We start from the raw sequence: 21,939 nt of genomic DNA on the forward strand, positions 1-21,939 counted from the left end.
AGATTTCAGATGAATTATATATAAGAACAAGGAAAACGAGAACAAAGAGATACTAAGCATAGTATCTGTACCATATTGCATAATATGAGGCGAGAGAACATTAGCGCAGTGTGTTGCCTGTCGGGGGGGGGGGGGGGGGGGGGGGGGGCAAGGTTGATGTGTGGCATTAATGTCCTAGTGCATCCTTGAAGAATTTTTTAACAAACTTATACATCTTACATTCAATACTATGGCATCAAATTGGCAGAGAATTCACTGTTTTTGTGCTATCTCAGCAGTTTTCTTTGGATTTAGAGGGTACATTGTAAGTGTGGCCTGGAAACAGTCGATTTTATGGAACACACATTCTGTATAGGTTTTTTAGTGCAGGCAAAATGTAGTTTTCAATGGTAGATGTATTTATTCACTCATACATGTACCATACATCTGCACTATTAATCAGGAGAAAAACTGCTGACATTGCACAAAAACGGTCACTATTAAGCCAATTTTTACATCCCAGTCACAAATATAAGATAATACTATACATGTACTACTAAGTTTATTATGAAAATACCACAAAGGATGCACTCAGACATTTGCTCTGCGCATCATCTTCCACTTTGAGTAGGGTGATACACTGTGCCAATGTCCTGTTGCATATCCTTCATGGTATTTTCATAATAACCCAATAATATTAACCCTTTTAGCACTGTAATTTTTTCCCACCAAACTTTTAGTACAAAATTTTACCAATTTTTATGAATTTTTCTGTAATTTTTTGATAATTTTTGACCAAATGGACATCACATTTCATTGGCTACAGGTTTTTATCAAAATTCAGGCAAAAATATGAAAAAAATTGACTGGGGCATATTTTGTAAAGGTGACATAAATTTGGCGCTCAAAGGGTTAACCTTCAATTATGCAGATGTTCTCAAGTCAAAGTGGTATCTATTTTGAAATCAGCCAATCAATAAAGGGTACATACACTGTATACATAACACACATTGCTTATTACATTACAGCCTTGTCAACACAAGTGAAATGTGTGATGCCATCCCCAAGATTATTACTGATAATGTATTCCATTATCCAGTATTGTGTATCCTATATGCATTTACAAAATTCCTGGCATCACCAAAACCATAAGATAATAGCAATGATGTACATCCTACTGCCCCATTATAGACTCAAGCAAACTTTGCACTCCATAATATACTCGACTTCACCTCACACATTATGTCACACAAAGTTTGGTTTCGTCAATTACGGTCAGGGGATGGGGTGGGGTACTGTACATTATTTCTTATTTTGGAGGGATATTAGAAATTGATTGTGATGGACAAGTACGAATATATCATTGCATTCACAATAATTATTTAAACATACGATAAAGACATTTGTGCATAAATTGTTTGACAGAATTACAATACTTACCATGATGACTTGCTTGGATCTTTTTGTTTCATCACAGACTGCAAAAAATATGAATTTCAGGAGCACTGCAATCAGTGATATTGTCGCTAGGTTTCGCGGATCTAAGATCGACGTCACCAATGGCACAGTTCCCATGGTCCAATCACAGAGGAGCCGTGACGGACAAAGCAGTAACCATACATTCACAGGTAAAAGATATGAAAATGTGAGTTGTTTTGTGGGAAATGTAGACACTGCTGCTGGGTTATCAAATCTGGAGAAATTAACAGAAAAAAGAAAGGAAATTCATTACATTATGTTTAATGTCTGTAGGAAGGGTGTCAAGTGTGCACAGAAGATTGTACACCTCTACTCTATACACTGCTTAAAAACTATCTACTGTTGATTGACCAATCAGAGTGCTCAATTCAGGGTGTTTTATTTACTCGTAAAGCCTTGGTCACCAAATTCCAGAAACGAATGACAGCGCCGTAGTAAAGTACTGTCCAATCAAAAGCGAACATGTCATATTCTGTAGACATCTGGTACGATTTAATATTCAAATTTGGTAACACAGCGGAAACCAGCTGCAACACAAAATCTGCTGTGCCCTAGGGCATTTATATAGGGCATTTATAGGATGTTCCATTACATTGGAAGGCTATTTCACAAATAAGTTTTAATTCATATACTAAACATGTTACATTGACAAAGGGGACGGTTGACGTAAACACATTGAAAACGAAAATATATCAGTTAGGGGCGATAGTTTTTAAATCGGATAAAGCCCGAGTACGAGGGCTCTTCTGATATATAAAGTCCAACCCTATGATAAAATGTCTCGGCCTGCGGCCTCGACATTTTATCGTCGGGTTGGACTTTATATACGAGAAGAGCCCTCGTACTCGGGCTTTATCCTATACATATACCATCCCTGAAACTACGACGGCATAAATGTATACAGTGTACAACATTCGTGTGCTGCCTCACTGAGCATGTGCACATGCATCTCAGAGAGATATATTCAGGCTCTCAAACTTTTACACTGTTTTGTCAGTCTACCACTTGTTGGGGCTCATTTTCAAGCTTATGGAATGAATAAAGTTTTCACCATGTTGATTGTGTGAAAATAAAAAGCTCTTGTATATTTAACTTTTTTATACATAATTAAAAACCAAAACCTACTTTGTAAATACCGGTAACTCAGCGGCCATAACTTTGACTCTGGCTACCAGAAGTGCTAATGTACTGAACACCAAAAATACACATCTCAATATTGCCTTTTGGAAGTGGGAAGGCAGGTGTGGTTTGCCAGACAGAACCTGCCTGGCCAAGTGTAAAATTTGTAGTACTGTCATCTGAAAACAAAACAAGAAAATGAATTAATCAAATACACGTACCTTTCACAAAATCTAAATACACAAATGTTCATTTTGAGGTATTTCTACAGCCTAGGTGAAATAAATTGCATTCCATAGACCTACCACAAACTAAAATATTAAAACATGCCCTTTATTATACATGTATGCCTCACATATTGAATGTCACATGCTCTATAAATTCAATAGTATCTTGTTGATGATGTAGTGGCTGCATAGTCACCATTTGATTGAAAGTGGACTGGAACAATCGTATTTTCAACTTGAAAACTTTGGGATCCTAAATGATCAAATTGCGTGTTTTACATGGGAAATCAAGCTTTTTGAAGTTTTTGAATAATAATATCACTAAACTGCATATCAATCTATCATTTGATGATGAAAATCTTTCCATTTTTTTAACGCATATTCATCTAAAATGGAAATTAAAGCATAGGACTGTCACTTGCAAATCAAAGCCAAACATTTGAAGTGATTGGAGGAACGTTATAATAACATTATAGCCCAAACACGGGACTATGTACCTCAAGGCAGGAAAACGTTTGCCCTCCTGACATTGGGTAAATGGTTACCTGCCCTCGGGCACTTGTTTTGGCTACAGTCAAACATATATGTAATATGGATGGTGCAAATGCAGCGATCTGATTGGTCAAGATGTGAAAATAGCCTTGGTATATTCGGGATATAGCACGGTTAGCACATGCCCGAGCTTTCAGCAAGAGCGAAATATTTTTTTTGATGTTCCATGCAAGAATTTCAATATACTGTTATGATATAATAACAATAAATCACACCCAGCGATAGTATACCACTCAGTTTTGACCAGTTCACTTTATATATGCACTCGCTATTGCTTCTGCACATATGTTGTGGTCTGGTCAAAATCTCCTGATATACCATCGCTGGGTGTGCTTTATTGCTTAAATATTGTACTATACACTGCACCTAACCTTCATTATGAAAGCAATCAGATTTTCTTAAAACCCTCCCTAGCTTTATGCAGCAACTTGACCCTTTAGGTCTAATGTGATTTGTGAGATTGTTCAGTTTGCAACCAGTCATCTTCTATCAGTCTTTCGAAAGATTTGTGGTCATTTTGAATTTTGAATTTCAAGTACAGTACCTGTAAATATTGGGAAATTTGTTTCTCTAGTATCAAAATTTGCAGTGTGACCCTTGACTTTTATTCTTGATTTGTCTTTCAATTTTTTCTTACCTCTTGAGCAAAAAAGACTTCATATATACAACATATACCTATAACTGTTATACCCTGTTCTTTGCATAGTGTTGCTATGACAACTAACACAATAGTGCCAAATAAGGATGACCAATCTGGAAATTGAAAAGAAAAAGCCAGATTTAATGTCTTTCTGTCTACTACCCAGTGACTACTCAGTACATATGATTGTCTAAATTGTACATGAAGTATACTTGTAACAGGGTTCAGGATCGTTGTCAAAAGTCATTATCCTAACACAGAATATACAGGATGTGTACTGTACAAGTAATCCCTACAGGACGAGTGATCCTATATGCTACCTCCTACTGGTCCTCAATGTTACCCATAGACTTACACTCACTGGTTCTCAATCAAAGACCCATGAGAAAAATGTTTCTGGGAGGGTCTATTTCAAAACAAAGCCATGTATTGAACCCTTGGACTACCTTCATTTCCAATTAAATCCACTGTTTTCACTATATGGAGAATCAATATTCGATATATTTTGTGTTTTCCTCTTTCTTTGTCAGTTTACAAGAAAAAGAAAGAAAGAAAGAGGGCTGCTTGTTCAAAGACAGAATATAAAGCTTACATGAACATTAACACATACAAAAAAACTTGTACTTAAATTCAACATATTTTCAGCAATGTGTCGTCAGTCACTTCACCTTGTTACCCCTAATTCCCAGTAAACAGATTCACTATCTCACCACTGATAACAATGGGTTTGGATCAAACCACTAAGGTGAAAGGGTTGAATGACAGGAACCTAAGTACAGGAACATTACTCCCATACTTTACATGATGCAATTGTGACAATGTAGCAGTTGCTTTCATTTAACTGTTTACAAAATTGTAACAGAGTTCAATCCTAAGGCCAGGAAGAAAAAATAAATTGTTCATCGGAATCGCCACTTCTACTTTGGCATATTTGGAATTTTTTTTTTGATCGCGGCAAATTCTTACTTCCGCATTACAAATATTTTTAGTACTGCCGCTGGTGGCGCCCTACACTGTGTCGGGTTTTCGCGGGCACGGGATTTTGAATGAGACTTCATTCGTGTTCGGACTTAGTTGACCGCCAACACGTTGTTACGTCTGAATTTGGCGAATCACGACGCAAAGTGGGTCGATTTGGCCAGAAATTTTCTTGTTTTGTAAAGGTTAGTACATGTCACACGAGTATTAATTTGATTGCCAACATTCGACGTGATGGCCAACAGTTAGTTCCAGAGACGCTATTCAGTGCAGTGTTTGTCCTGATATTACGTTCGGCGATTTGTTCAACAAGATCGTGACAGCAGATGGACGGTGCATCCGATTGAATGAAAATTGCATCAAATGTATAAAAATTTACGGCAATGACAAAACACATGGTTGCGTCGATGTTACAGAAATAACGGGCGACGCCCTGACCATTAACGTTTATTTGTGGGCAAGGGCAAGAGGAAAGCCAAAAATTAACGGGCGAGGCTTGCCGAGCCCGTTAATTTGGCTTTCCTCGAGCCCGCGCCCACAAATAAACGTTAATGGTCAGAGCGGAGTCTGTTATTTCTATTATATTATCAGTGAACCCAAGAAAATCGTCAAAATTTTCTTAAAATTTTAGGAGCGAACGACAACTGGGCCTCAGAAACTGAGCAATACGCGACGCACTGTCACACAAGCTGTAAAAAATTGGCAAATCCGGAGATGTTTTCAGAAAAAAGTATCTCAACTTGACCTACAAGTGCTCCATTTTATTTTGTGGTTGATTATGATTTATGCTTGAGCTGTAAAGTTACGATACTTTGAGTTGTTAATCTTATTATTCATATTCACGGGCATGTAAACAAACCATTACTGTGTACGGTATTTGTGGTCAGTCACGTGGTTCAGCTCGACCAATCAAAATGCGACGGACAGGGCATGGTAATATAATAAAGTACGATCGGAATGATGACTATATAACTTCACTCCGATCACAGTACAGTGTTGTTAGACCATTATGTAAAATGTGTATAGGCCTATATAGACAGTGGTAAAGGGGCCAAAACATGGGGCCAAAAGTAAATGAAAAAACTCAGATGCTAGGTACCACCAGGACAATATTAAAGGACAATACTGAATTGTTGAATTTCAGTGATTTGCTGTACATTTCAGTTTTATTCTGAGAGAATGTTGAAATGCTCAGAATATGTTGTGCAAACACTAACTGTGAATGTAATGGCCTATGTTATTGTTGGGAAATATAGTATTGAATTCAGTTACCAGTATCGATATCAGTGTTTCTTGTCTGAGATATTTCTGGTAAAAAGGGAAACAATTATCTTGCCTTGTCTGCATCTGTGCAAAAATGCCAGAGAACCGCGTTTACCTTCGGCCTAAAAAAAAATTAAAAAAAAAAAATTTCGCTCGCCGCTCCTGGGACTTGGTCCAAAAAATCCGATGAACAAGATTTTTTTTTTCTCTGGCCTAATGGAGTGTTATTGATTTTGAATAAAAAGTTCTGCATCTTTTGTACAGTTTGATTCCAGATAGGTTGATATGCTTGAGACAATACTCACTTATTGGTTTATCTTTGCCAGTGTTTTTTGAAAAACAGAGAAAAGCAAGCAGTAGAAAAATAGACGACAGTAACTCTGCTCGGCCAACCACACCCGTAACCTGCAACGAGATTGAAATACATGTAAATAAGTTGTGAAATTACAGGAAACTATAAGATGTGTAACTAGGGATTCTAGGTCACGTGACATTTGTGTTGAACGTACGCGTTCGATGCAGGTCTAGTCCGAACTTTCGTGTTAATTCTTAAATAGACGAAATAATCAGAGAAAATGGAACTGTAGTGTTGAAGATTATTATTTTAACTCCATTTTGGGAAATTTTCACTTTTGTACTACGATAAATGGCAAAGCAGCACGACTACAAACTCACGCGTACGGGCGATTTTGGCGTCCATTTTGAGCGTTGTGCAGTGACCTCAAATGTCCCGCGAAGGAGATCGAACATATACCTCTTTGATAGGCTCTCCGCATGACTTATTCCGATCGCATCACTATTTTTTAGGGGTGGTACGAAAGTAGAGATCATGGGCTTCATTTTGAGGGGGCGAACGTTAAAATCGGCCGAGAAAAACTCAATCTGTGATCAAACTTTGTGTTTCGTTTGTGTTTTTTTGAAAAAAATCTTAATTTCCTTAAACGTTCGGCCCCAAAATTAATTTTACGATAAATATTAATTGTAATTCTGCAACAATTATGATTCTGACGATGCGAAAAATGATGCTTAAGGCCCTTTTTAGCGAGTATGGTTTCACCCCAACTGTACATCCGGGCACTCCCAGGAATCACATACAAGTAATCAGCGCTTCGCCGAATGTTCTGTGTCCGGAGGGCGTAGCTGAGTTCCGATGATCACGATGTTGCAGCTACATTTGTCTAATTTCTTATCAAACACAAGGATCTAGAGATATATATTTCTATACTTTACCCTTTCAAACGTTATCTTGTTCAGAGTAGTTTGATTTCCGGGTGATATTTTTCAATAGACACTGAGAAGTTGTCAAGCCCAGCACTGCAGTGTAGGCATACGCACGTGCACCGCACTTTGCAGATACTGAACTGCTCACGTGCACCGCACTTTGCCGATACTATACTGAAATTTTAGTTTCGATCTTTAGTTCCCGAGAAGGGGACTATTTTGGTTCTCTCTGAAGAACAAGGCCGTAGATTATTAATTTGTTCTTTCCTCATTGATGGTGTTCCGGACTTTGGAAAAGTTGGTTTTTATACTGGTTTGTATTTCGGACCGCTGACTTCGAGGGTCTATGGTATTTTCGGGGCAGCGTAATTTTGCATCCAGTTAATGCAGTTGTTCATTCTATAAATGCGTGTTGCTGTTTCACGGCATAGACAAAGGTTTGAGAACGAATTTTTTTTGAATTTTTGGAAAAGTTCTTTGTAATTGTTAAACTTAAAATTTACACTAATCAGACATGTTTCATAATCATTCAATAAAAGTTGTAATCACACCAAAAAAAAAAATTAAAAAAATTCCGACGTTGTTTATTTGTTTACCTTGTAAACAGCATTCTAAATAACATTTTTCATTCATAAAAATTAAAAACCATTGAACATTTCATCAGCAATATCCACAAAAAATTTCATCAATTTTAAATTAAAAATGCTTGAGTTATTGCAAAAAGCACAAGACATTGCAATTCTAGTTTCCTCATACAATGTTCAAAATGGGGTCACCTGGTTGTTATGAATACTACAGGTGTCTCCCATGGCATAATTTCTAAATAGGAAACCCTTTTTTTCAAATTCAACAGGACATATCTCTGCATGTACTGAACCGATTTTCATCAAACAAACAGCAATCAATTGGTCTTGAAGAGAGCTTTCTTTTGATATATAATTTATCATTATTGTAGCTATCTATCAATTTCATGTAAAATCCCTAGTGTAACTGCTGTAGACTGAGCATCAATATGGAGTAAAAGAAGAAACGAGGCATCTGATAAGCACTATAGTCAGTGCACTGAGTCCCATCATACACCCTTGAGCTAGAGGGTCTATGGTCCAATCTTCATCATGAAAACAATGGGGTTTTCTTGGGGGTCTTCCTATTGCTCTTTGAAATGACTGGACCCCCAAGACTACAGTGTATGTAGATTTGTAGAACTGTCCAATGATGGTCTATTTTTTCTTTAGTCTTACTGATCAGAAACAATATATGTGAATAAGCAAAAGGACTGTACTATTGAAAACAGTGCAAGTAATTTGTAAACAATACTTTTTTGCAAAAAAGGTATGTCTCTAACCTGTCCATCCCAATGATGAGAATTTGTATGTAAATCAAATGATGTCACATAATCAATCTGAATAATAATTTTACTCAGAATCATGCATTACCATAATATGTACTGCACTGAAATATGGAATATTTCACTCACAGCTTCCGTGTGGATCGGGTGGACAGCAAAGAGAAGAGCTGCGATAAAGCTGACCGTCTCGGTGAAGAAGACTTTACACACGGCTAAATAGACAACACAGACCATACCATGCAGCAGCATGTTGACAAGGTGATAGGTCATCGGCTCCAATTCACTGAGAGCGTAATTCAGACGGAAAGTCAGCACACAAAGCGGCCGATATGATTTGTGACTTTTCTCCTGTAGGGTACAGAACAGAGAGAGGAAGTCAGATGTTTGTAATAAAATTGTATTTGAGAACATATCACATGAAATTTAAAGCTACAAATAAAATAAAATAAACATTAAATAAAATTTTTGGAGTGCTTGTCAAAAGTTTAAATATCTTGTAATACCAGTGTTTTTGTTAAGGCTGGTACCCCGGTAAATGTTACCAGGGTTCCTGGTCATTTTACCTGGGATCCCCTTGGTACATCAATGCAATCAGATTAGGGGACAGCAGAAATGTTACCACCGTTCACAAATCATTTACCAATGTTCCGCAACCTTAGCAAAAACACTGGATACAGCCTATCCAGGTTTATGACAAAATCATTCAAGTATATTATCTGACTTATTACCATCATCAAATGTAAGCACCGGTACGTCAATAACCTTTTGTTTGGTTTACAAATGATTTTACCACAGTCTCTTTTACACCCTTTAATCCATACATTTGGTGAGGCATATATTACACTGCAGTGCACAGTACAAACACCAGGCAAATTCATACATTATGAAAAATGCAAGGGTGTAAAGAGTGGTCAGATTTTAGAGTCATACATGTATATGGAGAATACATGAACTGTAAAATCTGTCTCAACCGAACTCTACAGGAACTGACAAAATTGTTCGGTTTGGAGAGGTGTTTGGTTTATAGAGGTCCTTTAAATATAGAGTTATATTAGAATGCGACTTGGAAAGGGGCTCAGTTCAGAGAGATTTCCAATTTAGACAGGTTTCGGTTTAGACAGATTTCACTGTACATGTATAAATATATAAAAATACATGTAGGCAAACTTTTCCTAAGAAAAATCTAGAGTGGCAGCAAGTTCACAACACTATATGTACACAATGTCAGTATCTATGATCATAACAGTCCCAGCGCAGACAACCTATTTGTAATTGTGATGCTAATCTGGTGATCAAGGGATTGACTTTTTTAACAGTGTTACATGTATGTCAATTTACATGTATTTACTTGTAAGTGAACGCAAAGAATAAAAGTGCTAACCATAGCAGAACTCTTTTGTACACATGTATGCTCTATTTATGATAGAATTACTTGACACAAAGTGCAATATAAACTTATGTAAATAAAAATATGAATTACATATCAATTAATATTAGGCATGCATGTAAAGTGAAAACGAGCAGTTTTAGAAAATCATCATAAAAAAAAGGCAAACTTTTGAAAAAATGCTCAACCAAAGAAAAATAATAAAGTGACTTTTCTATTGCATAGCTGATAACAAACATATAAAATTTAATGTGCCTCGAAAGTAAAAGACTTCAACTTTTGCTCAAACTTTCCTCAATGAATCTTTCAACCATTCTCTTTCAAAATCAAGAATAAAAATCAGGGGTCATGGTGCAAAATTTGGTACTAGAGAGACAAATTACCCCAGATTTTTCGATATTTGAAATTCAAAATGGCCGCTGTCCCTGTCTTAAATCTATGGAGAAAAATAAAATTTTCAATAATTGAAAAACTAAGACTGGGAAAACTTTTCATACACCAAGAGCTTGAAAATGAACCCCCTACATGTGGTAGATCAGAAAAAAATTGTGAAAGTTTGAGAGTCCAAATATCTGTCCCTGGGGCACATGCTACCTTAAGTTGATACTGTAAAAAGTAATTGAAGTCTGTTCAAATATTCGGTTGACCACTATCCAGTCATTTCTATTTATTCAACACATGAATTAGTCACATCACCTTTTAAGTTCCATGGCTTGCATGTGGTGATGATTGACTTACGGGGATGTTTTTTATCTTATCAACATTGTTCTTGTTTTTCACAAAACATTTTTGAGTAGGTGACCGGTAAATGATTTGTTGATGTAAAGGTTGACCTCATAGACCTCCTGTTTCTGTCTCCATTCACCATCAAACCATGCTCTCATAAAAGCCAGCTAACATTATGTCAGCCTAGTATATTTTGAACAAAATTTCAAATAAGTTCAGATATGACTAATCATGTAAGCAACTGGTATCTCTCCTGCCACTTTGTGCTGAATATGAGAGTTATAATGAATATAAAGATTCATGTACATGTACACCAAATCTTGATTTCTTCGTGTTGTCCTGCATGTGGTCAGCACTATCAGTGTTTCACCTTTTTGGTGTGCCACAAGTGCCTTGTCGAATCTAATGAAATCACATATCGCTGTGTGCACTCATTGGGTGTTTCTGGGAAACACAGAAGCTTCTTAAGTTTATTCCAAGTCATGGTTGAAAAATGCTTTGGAAGTGTGGTACAGTGCATCACAGTAAGTGAGGCTACCCACAATTCTCCATGATCTGTACACATGGAGATCACTCACTGAACTGAAGCAAATTTCTTCTGTACAGAGAACAACTCGGTCCATATTTCAAAATTCTGGCAACATAGTTCTGATCACTATAATTTTCTGATTTCTCACTGTGAATAATGAGAAGATCAACCCCTTTTCCGCGGAGGAGATAGCAATTTTGTAATTTTGTCGACACAGATTTTTGACAGCCATACACAATATTTTCAAGTAAACTAAGGGAATAAGTTGCATCTGTGTTGGCAAAAGAAAGGGTATTGATTTTTTTTAATGTTCGTAACAAAGGAAATTTGCATGTCTGACAGGTGGTATGATGAGACCATCTTAGTTGCTGATAACTTTATCTTGACAAGTGTGCAATTTTTAGCACCTCCAAACATCGACTTCTCAGTCAATTTACTCTTGAATTTTAAGCATAATCAAACATTTTGGAACATAGTTTTAACAAATAATCCTGAACTTAAATTGTAAGTTAAAAATTGTTCAGAAACTGATAAAATTGAAAAAGCCTTTAGCAAAAAATGTCTGAGTGAACAAATCAAGGGGAATTGTGGGTAGCCTCACTTACTGTGTGCATGTTCATGTATCTGTGTTTTTCCCAGGTTTTTCTAACAAGGGAGGAATGTCTCCCCTCTGCTTGATTTTTTTTTTTTTTTTGGGGGGGGGGGGGGGGGGGGTTGGTTCTGGTTAAGAAGGATTCTAATAAAGCTATTTAAATTTTAATCATGCAAATTAAGATTTTTCAGGGTTCAACAGACCTTGAATGAAATATCTACATAATATATCCATCTCCAGTTTCTTACTATTTTCCTCCCAGTAAATGTTGAATATGCAAGAAGCCTACACAAATCATTCACACTTAATTCATATACAATGTAATTGAAACACAGTTGTGTAATCTGGAGGCAAACTCTAGTTGACTTATATTCACATCACTGGAGATTAGAAGATAGTAATATCACTTAACTGTGGCTTCAGATAGCGAATCAAATAAAGTATGTGATGTTATGTCATTGGTAGCTATCACTGTGTGGATTGCCATTATCAATACTCTGCCATTGTCAATATCTCAGTATCTCATTTTAAAGTACATGTATAATAGACAATAGAAGCTGAGCGGCTTCTACTGTCTGTGTTTATTTTAAGCATGGACAGTGGAGTGCCCACATACATGTAGGTGGAGATTCATGCATTCGTGCACTCTGGAGAAAACACTGATAAACTTTGACACTGTACATGTATGTCTGTATATTCAGTATTGCAACTTGCCTGATAGCTCTACATCAAACAAAAGAAAGCCATAATTGAAGACATGCATATGATATTACTGTATGCACATATATCGTGTACATGTTGTATGTGCAGTGAAGTGTGACTGGGTTTTAAAACACAGCAAAGTGTTTGCAGTCACAATTATGATTACACATAATCAGTCTGTGTAATTTCGAAAATTATTCCTTTTAAATTATTCCTTTATAATTTACAACTGGAGCTGTATGTTTCTTGTAAGCTGATCACTTGTCTAAAAAGTGCCTATATTATGATGGAAGAGGCATGTTTACATGTACACCTCACTATGAACGGTAGCTTATCCACTTTGCAGGTTTGTGAGTAATTCTGACAAGAATGGATTTAAGTGTATGTTTAAAACTTGCTGAAGCGAAAAAGGATTAAGTTTGTAATGGAAATGGATAAGCTTCCATGTGGATATAAAGATATTATGATCACTTGAAGAAAGTAACAAACAGAGTACATAATCCAGGTCATTTATACAGTCCCATGTCACGTTGCCTGGTTACCAAACATCGCTGTTGATAAATTTACCACACAAAAACACCTTATCTGATTCAAAGTCCTGTAACCCTCCACTGAGGGTCCAATAAATTGATATTTGTCATTGATTCTGTTGACCTGAGATGACCTGTCACACCATATGACAGGTATAAAGCTGCCAAAACTGTCAAGGCCGAGGGAAAATAATGGGGCATTTCACACCTGAAGGCTGCTGAGCTAGCCACAACCTACCACCTGAACAAATACTGCGACCATAACTAATCCACCATAATCTCATTTCAGAGTTACACAGATAAATACAAATAAAAATTCAATTTGTGTTCATGGTTCTTCATTTTTTTGTACACCGGTCGATGCGCAGTGAAGTTTGGTAAATGCTGCCAGTTCAGATCTTTTCTAAATGAACATATTTCTGCTTTGTGACAAATAACACAGTTATCACATTTTCTTTTTCGAGAAAAAATATAGACATAATGATATACACGTGCTTTGATAGACTTTGCTGTATTCTTAACTGTCAAAATAATAAATTGTCTCAATAGTTTGCATGCAGCATACATATCACAGATGTTATACATTTATCAAAATGGAGATTTTCATGGCGATTAAAACTCCATGATGCTCCTGTTAATGTGACATTTAATTCAAAAATATTGCCAATGTAAATGTTACTCTATATTCCCAATAGTTCATCACATTCGAAACAGCTGTCTCACACAATATCTTTGTTGTACGACAAAATGTGACTGTTGTGTGGTAAATTTATATGCATTAATCTTGCAAAATGCTTACATGTATCTCTTGATGGTGTAAAATTGCCAAGATGAAAGTTGATCCTCAATCAGAACTACTTTACATGTAAATATCATTCATATTTTTTATAATGAAGATTAAATTATTTAATGGAGTTCGGAGGCTGAGCTTATGCAATGGTGTGATGTAGAGGTTACACAACGTTGAGATATTGAATATAAATCTTATCAACGGTAGAAACCTGTCAATGTACAGTTACATTGTTCGGTTGGTCAGCAGTGACGAAAGGTTGCTGTATTTTATGCTCTGACTAGGCTTTTTGTGCATTGTTGTCTCTAATCACAGCAAGTTTTGAATGATACATTGTGTTGGAAACATTTCCTGCTCCAATGTTAAACTGAGCATGACAGAACGCAATCAAAAAGAACACTTCCTTAAGGCTTTTGAACATTCATTTTAATCTGAGAAATATTCGATCTCATCAAAGCAATCAAGAAAACCATACTGAATTCCAATATGTACATTTAGGTATTTAATTACAATTTTTTTTCAAGAATACTGACCAAAACAATGTTATGAGAGAACCACTTCATTATTGGAAATATAAATGTACATGATTACTCAGTCCTTTCAAAAGTTAACATAAATTTAAGTGGACCTTGTTTTTTGTAAAACTAACTGACATTTTGTAGTTGTAAGGTGTTTAACCTGTTCATCCCCGATTCCCTGTAAACAGGTCCACAACTACCATTGATAACACTGCGTTTAGGCCAAACCATGGTAGTGAAAGGGTTTATCAAGGTATTTCAAATTCAAATTTTAGTATCACCTATTCAGTGTAATTTGTGTGTTTAAAGTGACCATTTGTTTTGGTTACATGTATATAATATATGAAATCATTTTCTGAAAATACTACATGCATTTGAGACATTACATGTACATGTATTGGTCACAACAATGTTATATTTCATTATATTTAAAGCCTTAATAGCAGTACCTCTTTGACGATTTCCAGTGTACACAGCTTCATTTGTTAAATTGTATTTCATTGTGTTTTCTGGTCTACTGTGTGTGCCACACTGGAACCCTTTTTGATTTAATACCTCCTGTACAGTGCCAGTACATTGATGTTGAAAATTCAATTTACATGTATATCTTATTATAAATAAGAATGTCAACAATAACATGGCACACAAGCTGTATTCCAAAAAAGAAAGATTAATTGGTATTTCAACAAGTTTCAGATAGTACATTCAGTTGCATTCTTAGTAATTACCTAGACAAATAATGGTAAAAGCTGTTAAAATCTATATTTTCTGTGACTTTTGCCAGTTTCAATTCAGCACGACAAAATTAATAACATATGGGGCATTGGTAACATGAGTATGTTAAGTCTTTTTCCCTCTCAACATTTAACAACGTCTTAGTGAGGACTCAAAAAAAGAACCTGTTGAAATAAAAACGGCCTTCACTCCCCCTCCAAGCGAGCACCAGGTTGACCTTTGACCTCGTCTGCATATATCTAATAACAAGAACATTATTATTGATTTAACTCTGGTTCGAAGTCTGACCTCTCGCAGGACATGGAAAAGCAGAGTCTATGAACAAACGAACCATTCACAAAATGCTTCCCACCACATCGGTTGCTATGTGCATTGGTTTCAGCTAAAATCCTATTGCTTAAACCCCTACTCAAAAAATTTGAGTCTGACAATCTTTAGATACAGTATACTTGAACAGGAACCAATTTACAAGGCTTAGCTGTGCCACATTCTGTGCAATACTGCATTGTGCAATTTCCTGAATATCATGCACATAAAGCATCATAAATTGTCAGTTTTGTAGCCTAGATTCTATTCGTCCGCTTGCCAGTAGGTCGGAGGTACGGAGGCAAGCGGACGAATAGAATCTAGGCTATCAGTTTTGATGTACTTTCCTATATGTGTTCAATTTGTAATAAAACGACAATTTCTTTTTCTTCTCCAATAGTTTTCAATACAGTACATCAACACAGCACATGTGAATTCTGAAAATCAGTTCTGGCCGACAGCTGAATTTTGTTTTGTACAACAATGTGTTGCATTCAAACGACAAATACTTTCCTTTTCATGTTTTATATACTGAAAGGAAGAGAAGGGGAAAATGTACCATCGTTTTTGGAACAAAAATATGAAAATGTTGCCAAAAGTTTTAGCAATTATTCTGTTGAATGCAAAGCTGATTCTGATGTTTCAGCTTCCCTGGTGAGAAATCTAACGAATTCATGACTCAGATATATTGTATGATGTAAATGCAATAGCAATTGCTATTCACTGAATGCACATTCTCACATGTCCTCCCCACATATGTTCAAACCATTACCTCCTGCAGTCTGCCGATTCAGGAATTCAACCTTGGAATTTTCACAAAGCCACAAATAACTTCTTTTCAGTGAGCTACAAAGTGTTTCTTTTTTGGTATGTGAAAACACTGACTTCCCAATCACACCCTAAACCCTAACTTCATAGCAATAGGGCAAATATGTGACTTGTGCTACGGGCTGGACCGTTGGATCTTGGGGGTTGGTGGGTCGGTGGTCAAAAATGGAATGAAAAGCTGCAAAAAAATCACTATGAAAAAAAAAGATTTTTGAAGCCATACTGAGGTTTGAAAAACAATAACTTGGAAGAAGATGCTGTAAAAATCCTGAAAGAACAATTTGTTAAATTTTGGAAAGTGAAAAAAGAAAACCATTGCAATTTGGCACGGTGACCTCACCGTCCCAAGATTTAATGATCCATCCCTTAAACATAATATACTGCAAAATATCTGTTGGTGTTTATATTGTTCGGATTCTTGTTTGCCATACAGAGTATGATGTTTTTGAAATTGTGGCAGCCATTCAAACTCAATGGTGGAAATGTAAACGGCAGGGAAAAGTTAAATTTTAATATCTATTGATCACTGTACAGTGAACTCCTTGATGAATCTCTTTCTTTTGCAATCACCAGTACTGCATCAACGCAAGGGTCAATGCTCACATACCTCTACACAGAGTGATTGACGAGACACGTACTCATTAAAAAGATGGATACAATGCAAATACGGGCAGTTGGCGCCTCAAAATGAAATAAGTAAACTTTTGCTCAAACTTTGCTCAACCTTTGTCTTTCAAAATCAAAATGAAAATCACCAATCACCGCCCAACGTTTGGTACTAAAAAAACAAATTACCAAATATTTACCTACATTAGAGATTCAAAATGACTGCCATTATTGTATTATCTCCAGGGGAAAGATAAAATTCACAAAAATAAGTCAGTGAAAACTATTTTTACCCAACAAGCTGCAAAATGAGCCCCAATAAATGGTAGGCCAGGTAGAATATTTTAAAAGTTTGAGAGTGTGAATATCTGTCCCACAGGTGCATTCGACCTTAAACAGGTGTACCTCAACAACACTGTTGGATTTCAACATAAAAGAGGAAATAATGACGTAGTCAAACTAACATGATTGTGCTGATGGGACCCAGCTGCAGGAGTTTAGGCATTAACCAAAACCAGTGTACATGTATTTCCATGGCAAAAGTCAAGAGGACAAGTTCGGAGTACGGGAATAGAATGGTATACTGTATTTTTCTACTGAAACATGTTTATTTAAAGGGACAAAGTCAGCCATTTTTCATGAATTTTGTTTGATACAAGATACTACTTATATTGTTTGACATGTTGAAAGATACTGAATGAATGGGTGACCATGCATATATTTGACCCCGGTTTTAGACATGATAAAGGAAACCATCACGAAAATGAATTAATGGTCATGACTATTGATTCATTTTTCGCGATGTTTTCATATGATTCGCCTAAAACTAGGGTCCAACATATGCATGGTCACCCATTCATTATCTTTCAACATGTCAAACAATATAAGTAGTCTTTGTGTATCAAACAAAATTCATGAAGAATGGCTGACTTTGTCCCTTTTAAAGTGTTATGCATAAATTATACGCACATGTGCGTAATACTGTGATTTCAAATTTTCTGTATTAAACAAACATTAAACATCATTCTGTCAAAGAAAATCCAACAGATTTAGTAAATGAGGAATGGTTTCAGCATTTACATCTACAGAGCCAATTACGTGTATCTTTTGGTGACATTTTCATGAATTCTGTTCATTGTTAGTGACATATTTTCTTCCACCATTCCCTAAAGTTGTTGAAATGCAAGATGATGGCCATCCAAAAACAATGCAGCATGCATGAATTTTACAAATGAATTCTATACTAGACTGAAGTTTACTAGTCATTCTGTTCATTAAGTCTGGATTTACAAGTTGAACACCGGACAATTTGACATGATTTTCCAAAGTTGATCAAGAAACTGTATTTTGCAGAAAGAACAAAACATTGTAAAATACATGTAGTACATTGTACATGTACATCAAATTTCAAAAGTTACAACTTATGGGAGCTTTAATTGCAAACTGTACAAGAATATGAATAACAAAAGGTGATATTTTAGCATGAAAATGCCTTATGTGGTGCTTGTATTTTTTGTTAGTGTGAAAGTTGTGTTCATGTTCAACGTACATGTGCCATTAGTGAGACTCATGGTGAACCATTTTAGCACAATGGTTTGGTCCAAACTATTGTTATCAATGGTGATTGTGGAGCTGTTTACAGGACTTTGGTCAAACAACTTAATTGGTGTTCCACCCAACCACATGTACATGTATCTCTTATCCTACAAAGTTCACCATCAGGTCAAGTTGGTTAAAACTAATGAAGCATAACATGTCCCATATGGGGCATTTTAACAAATTACTGAACATTTGAAGGCCCTTTAAAAATACTGCAACAAAAGATTTTTACAGACCGCAGCTGTTATAAGCTCCAAGTGGGTGAAAATACATATAGTTTTGGCTCAATACTGCTTTTAACTGACTTGGCAGATGGGGAAGTGATACAGTCTGGCAGGAAAAAGACTATTGCTGTTACCATTACTTCATACTGTGGTTCCTGTTAAATGTCAGTATTGTAAAACGATATGAAGGAAAAGCAAAAACAAGACAGATGTTTTGAGTCTAGCTATCTACAGCTGCTGTAGCTGAACCCTGGCAAATTCCAAGGCTATAGGAATACTGAGGGGTCATTAGTATTGTATTTCTCTCAGACACAATGTTATGACGTGCTGGAGGTCATTGAACACTAAGGGACCGTTAGTGTGAGTGCACCAACTTCTCCAGCCAGTCAACTGTTAACCTTACATTGAACCTCTACAATACTAGGTTGTGATTTCATAATCTAAGTAATCATCAAATGATACTACTGTAAAATCATTAATTTTCACAGGCATTTAACTTCACTGTTTTGATGTTTGAGACATTTCAGAGCAAGTTCAGAGTTTTTTCCAGTAAAACAATACATTCTATCGTTGTTGAATTTTTTCATCCAGACTTAATTTATCAGATTTCATTTTCAGCTAAAACAGTGAAATTTAAACGCAGTGAACAATCAATGCTGTCCCAGCATCTCAGCATCACATAATTTTATAAAAACGACCACCTAGAATAACTTTAAGACATGCACTACTTAGCTGAGTTTCATTAAAATAACTCTTATTCTCACCTTGTACATTGGAGTGCCCCAGAAATCATTTTGGAAGAGCTTGTACATTGGAGTTGTAGGACGCAGATCTTTATTGTCTTTGATAGCCGAGGCATCATCAAAGACAAAACCACAATTCAGTGAGTTGAAATAGCATACAGTAACCACTACAAACACTATGGCTGAATTTATCACAAATCTTGAAGCTGCCATTGTTAATCTGGGAAAAATTAAAACAGTATATGTGTTTTTAAAAATGACACATATAAAATATGATAAACATTTCTGTGAACAATCACTGTATGTATATGCCTGTGTATATCTATATCGATATCTATATCTATATATATATATATATTATATATATGTTATCTATATATATATATATATATATATATTATATATATATATATAATATATATTTATAATATATATATTGAAGTAATATATATATACATATATATATATATATATATATATATATATATATATATATATATATATATATATATTATATATATATATAATTGAAAGCAACAACTTTGACAAAGTCTTTGATAAGGAAATGTTAATACATGTAACCTTATAGGAAGACAGGAACCAGGGGGGTGGGGGATATGATTTTGGACCTGTTTACACGCAAGGAGGGGTGTGCAGGTTAACATTGTAATGCATCATGTACAAACTACATGTATTATAAAGGGACATAATGTGGTGAAAGGGTAAAGTCAAACATTATATTTAGCTTATGATGGTTGGTGTGATCATAAAAGCTGGTTTTTATAGAGGAGTCTTATGCAAACGACAGAGATCTGTCCCTTTCATTCATAACTTCAAGATGACACACAGTATATTTTGGATAAACACTGAGCATTTGTAGCTCTACCAAATCTAAAGAATGCAAAATTGACCAGTTAATCCATGTCCTGATATTCAATATCAAAAGGGTGTATGTGTGGTATCCATTACAAATTCTTTATATTATCTACATTGAGGTATGCTATCTAAATGCTATGAGGATACTGGTATGTGTGTGTTGAGCGTACACATACATATATATTGTTGTATTCCTGCTATATTATGAAATAAACGCCTAAATTAATTGTTTCTCTGTGCTATTAAGTAGTTCTCTTAACCATTGAAAAGTGCGAAATCACAGGAAGTAACTTCCTCTACCATTATGCACATGAAATTTAAGCACTACCGGTTTGTACTTCCTGTAATGCTATATTTATACATGGACGTATGATGTATATTGTACATGCAGACACCGCATCGGAATCAACATTCTCATAAATCTATTATTCCTGGCTTGTTCACAAATAGATACAAAATGTAGGTTCACAGTCATTTCATTTTCACAGCTGATCTCAACCATACTGTTGACACCGTGCGAAGCATAATGAGGCATGCAACAAATGTGGTTCTGTCGCTAGCACGCCGATCGTTTCCAGTTGCAAATATGACAGCCATAGCTAGGCATAGTACATAACGATCATCTCTATTTATACATTCTGCATTGGTACAGTAACCATGTCACGTACTATTAGCACGGCATGCACCGAAAGGGATTCTGAAAACGTCTGACCAAAGCTGTCACAGTAAACGTTCCATGCAGATGCGTTATTTGACGTGTGGCACAGAAGCAGAGTAAATCTTGCGTGGAGTCATGTTATTGCCGTAGGGTGACTCGCGTCCTGATCGTTGCAAGGTCGGGTTGTTCGCGAACCCAACTGCTACCTGCCAACTTTGCGCTAAAAGACGCGTGAACGATACATCGCATGGTGTCAACAGTGTTTTGAGCTTTCCTTGACGCCTTGGCAATCGACAGAGAGCGTGAAGTTCGACAAAATGTCAAAATATCGCCTTACCCGATTCAGTCTGCGAAACGTGTCAATGGGGCAGCACCTCCAGAGTATAAGTATGCAGATAGTTTATTTGCGTTTCTTGACCCCGGGTTCATGCGTATGTGGAGTTCAATCATTGTTTGATTGTTCGATCTTATCTACTCTTACAGGCTCGTTCAATGTGCACAAAACGTTCTCGATAAAACGGTCTCGTAAAAACGTGTAGGTATCTAAACATTCAGTATAGCAGTAATTATGTATACAATTCAAATGGACATTTAAATGATCATCGGAATGAAAACTACTTTATGGCACAGTACTTTGCAATGCCTTATAGGTGGAGAGTTTTATTAATTAAGTTAAACGGTCCTGAAAACACTGAGTAAGTTACAAGGCCTGGGTTTCCCCTGTCAAGTAGATAGACGTGGGCAGACGGGCAGGCTACATTGAGTAAACAGCGCGAAGCGTGAG

The 21,939-nt window shown here is 36.1% G+C and overlaps 1 protein-coding gene across 1 annotated transcript in view; it reads right to left on the minus strand.

Moving 5' to 3' along the window:
* Window positions 1-21,596, minus strand: part of LOC139152466 (protein O-mannosyl-transferase TMTC3-like) — a 34,503-nt gene extending 12,907 nt beyond the window's left edge. Inside the window, exons 1-7 of the mRNA XM_070725594.1 lie at window positions 21,493-21,596; window positions 19,643-19,841; window positions 8,936-9,154; window positions 6,543-6,642; window positions 3,994-4,109; window positions 2,584-2,756; window positions 1,420-1,672 (exon numbers count right to left, since the gene is read on the minus strand). Of these exons, the coding sequence (XP_070581695.1) occupies window positions 1,420-1,672; window positions 2,584-2,756; window positions 3,994-4,109; window positions 6,543-6,642; window positions 8,936-9,154; window positions 19,643-19,834 (1,053 nt within the window). The 5' untranslated portion in view covers window positions 19,835-19,841; window positions 21,493-21,596. The remainder of the gene's footprint in view (window positions 1-1,419; window positions 1,673-2,583; window positions 2,757-3,993; window positions 4,110-6,542; window positions 6,643-8,935; window positions 9,155-19,642; window positions 19,842-21,492) is intronic.
* Window positions 21,597-21,939: the final 343 nt, after the last annotated feature.

Source organism: Ptychodera flava, chromosome 2 (assembly GCF_041260155.1).
Source record: "Ptychodera flava strain L36383 chromosome 2, AS_Pfla_20210202, whole genome shotgun sequence".
Lineage (NCBI taxonomy): Eukaryota > Metazoa > Hemichordata > Enteropneusta > Ptychoderidae > Ptychodera > Ptychodera flava.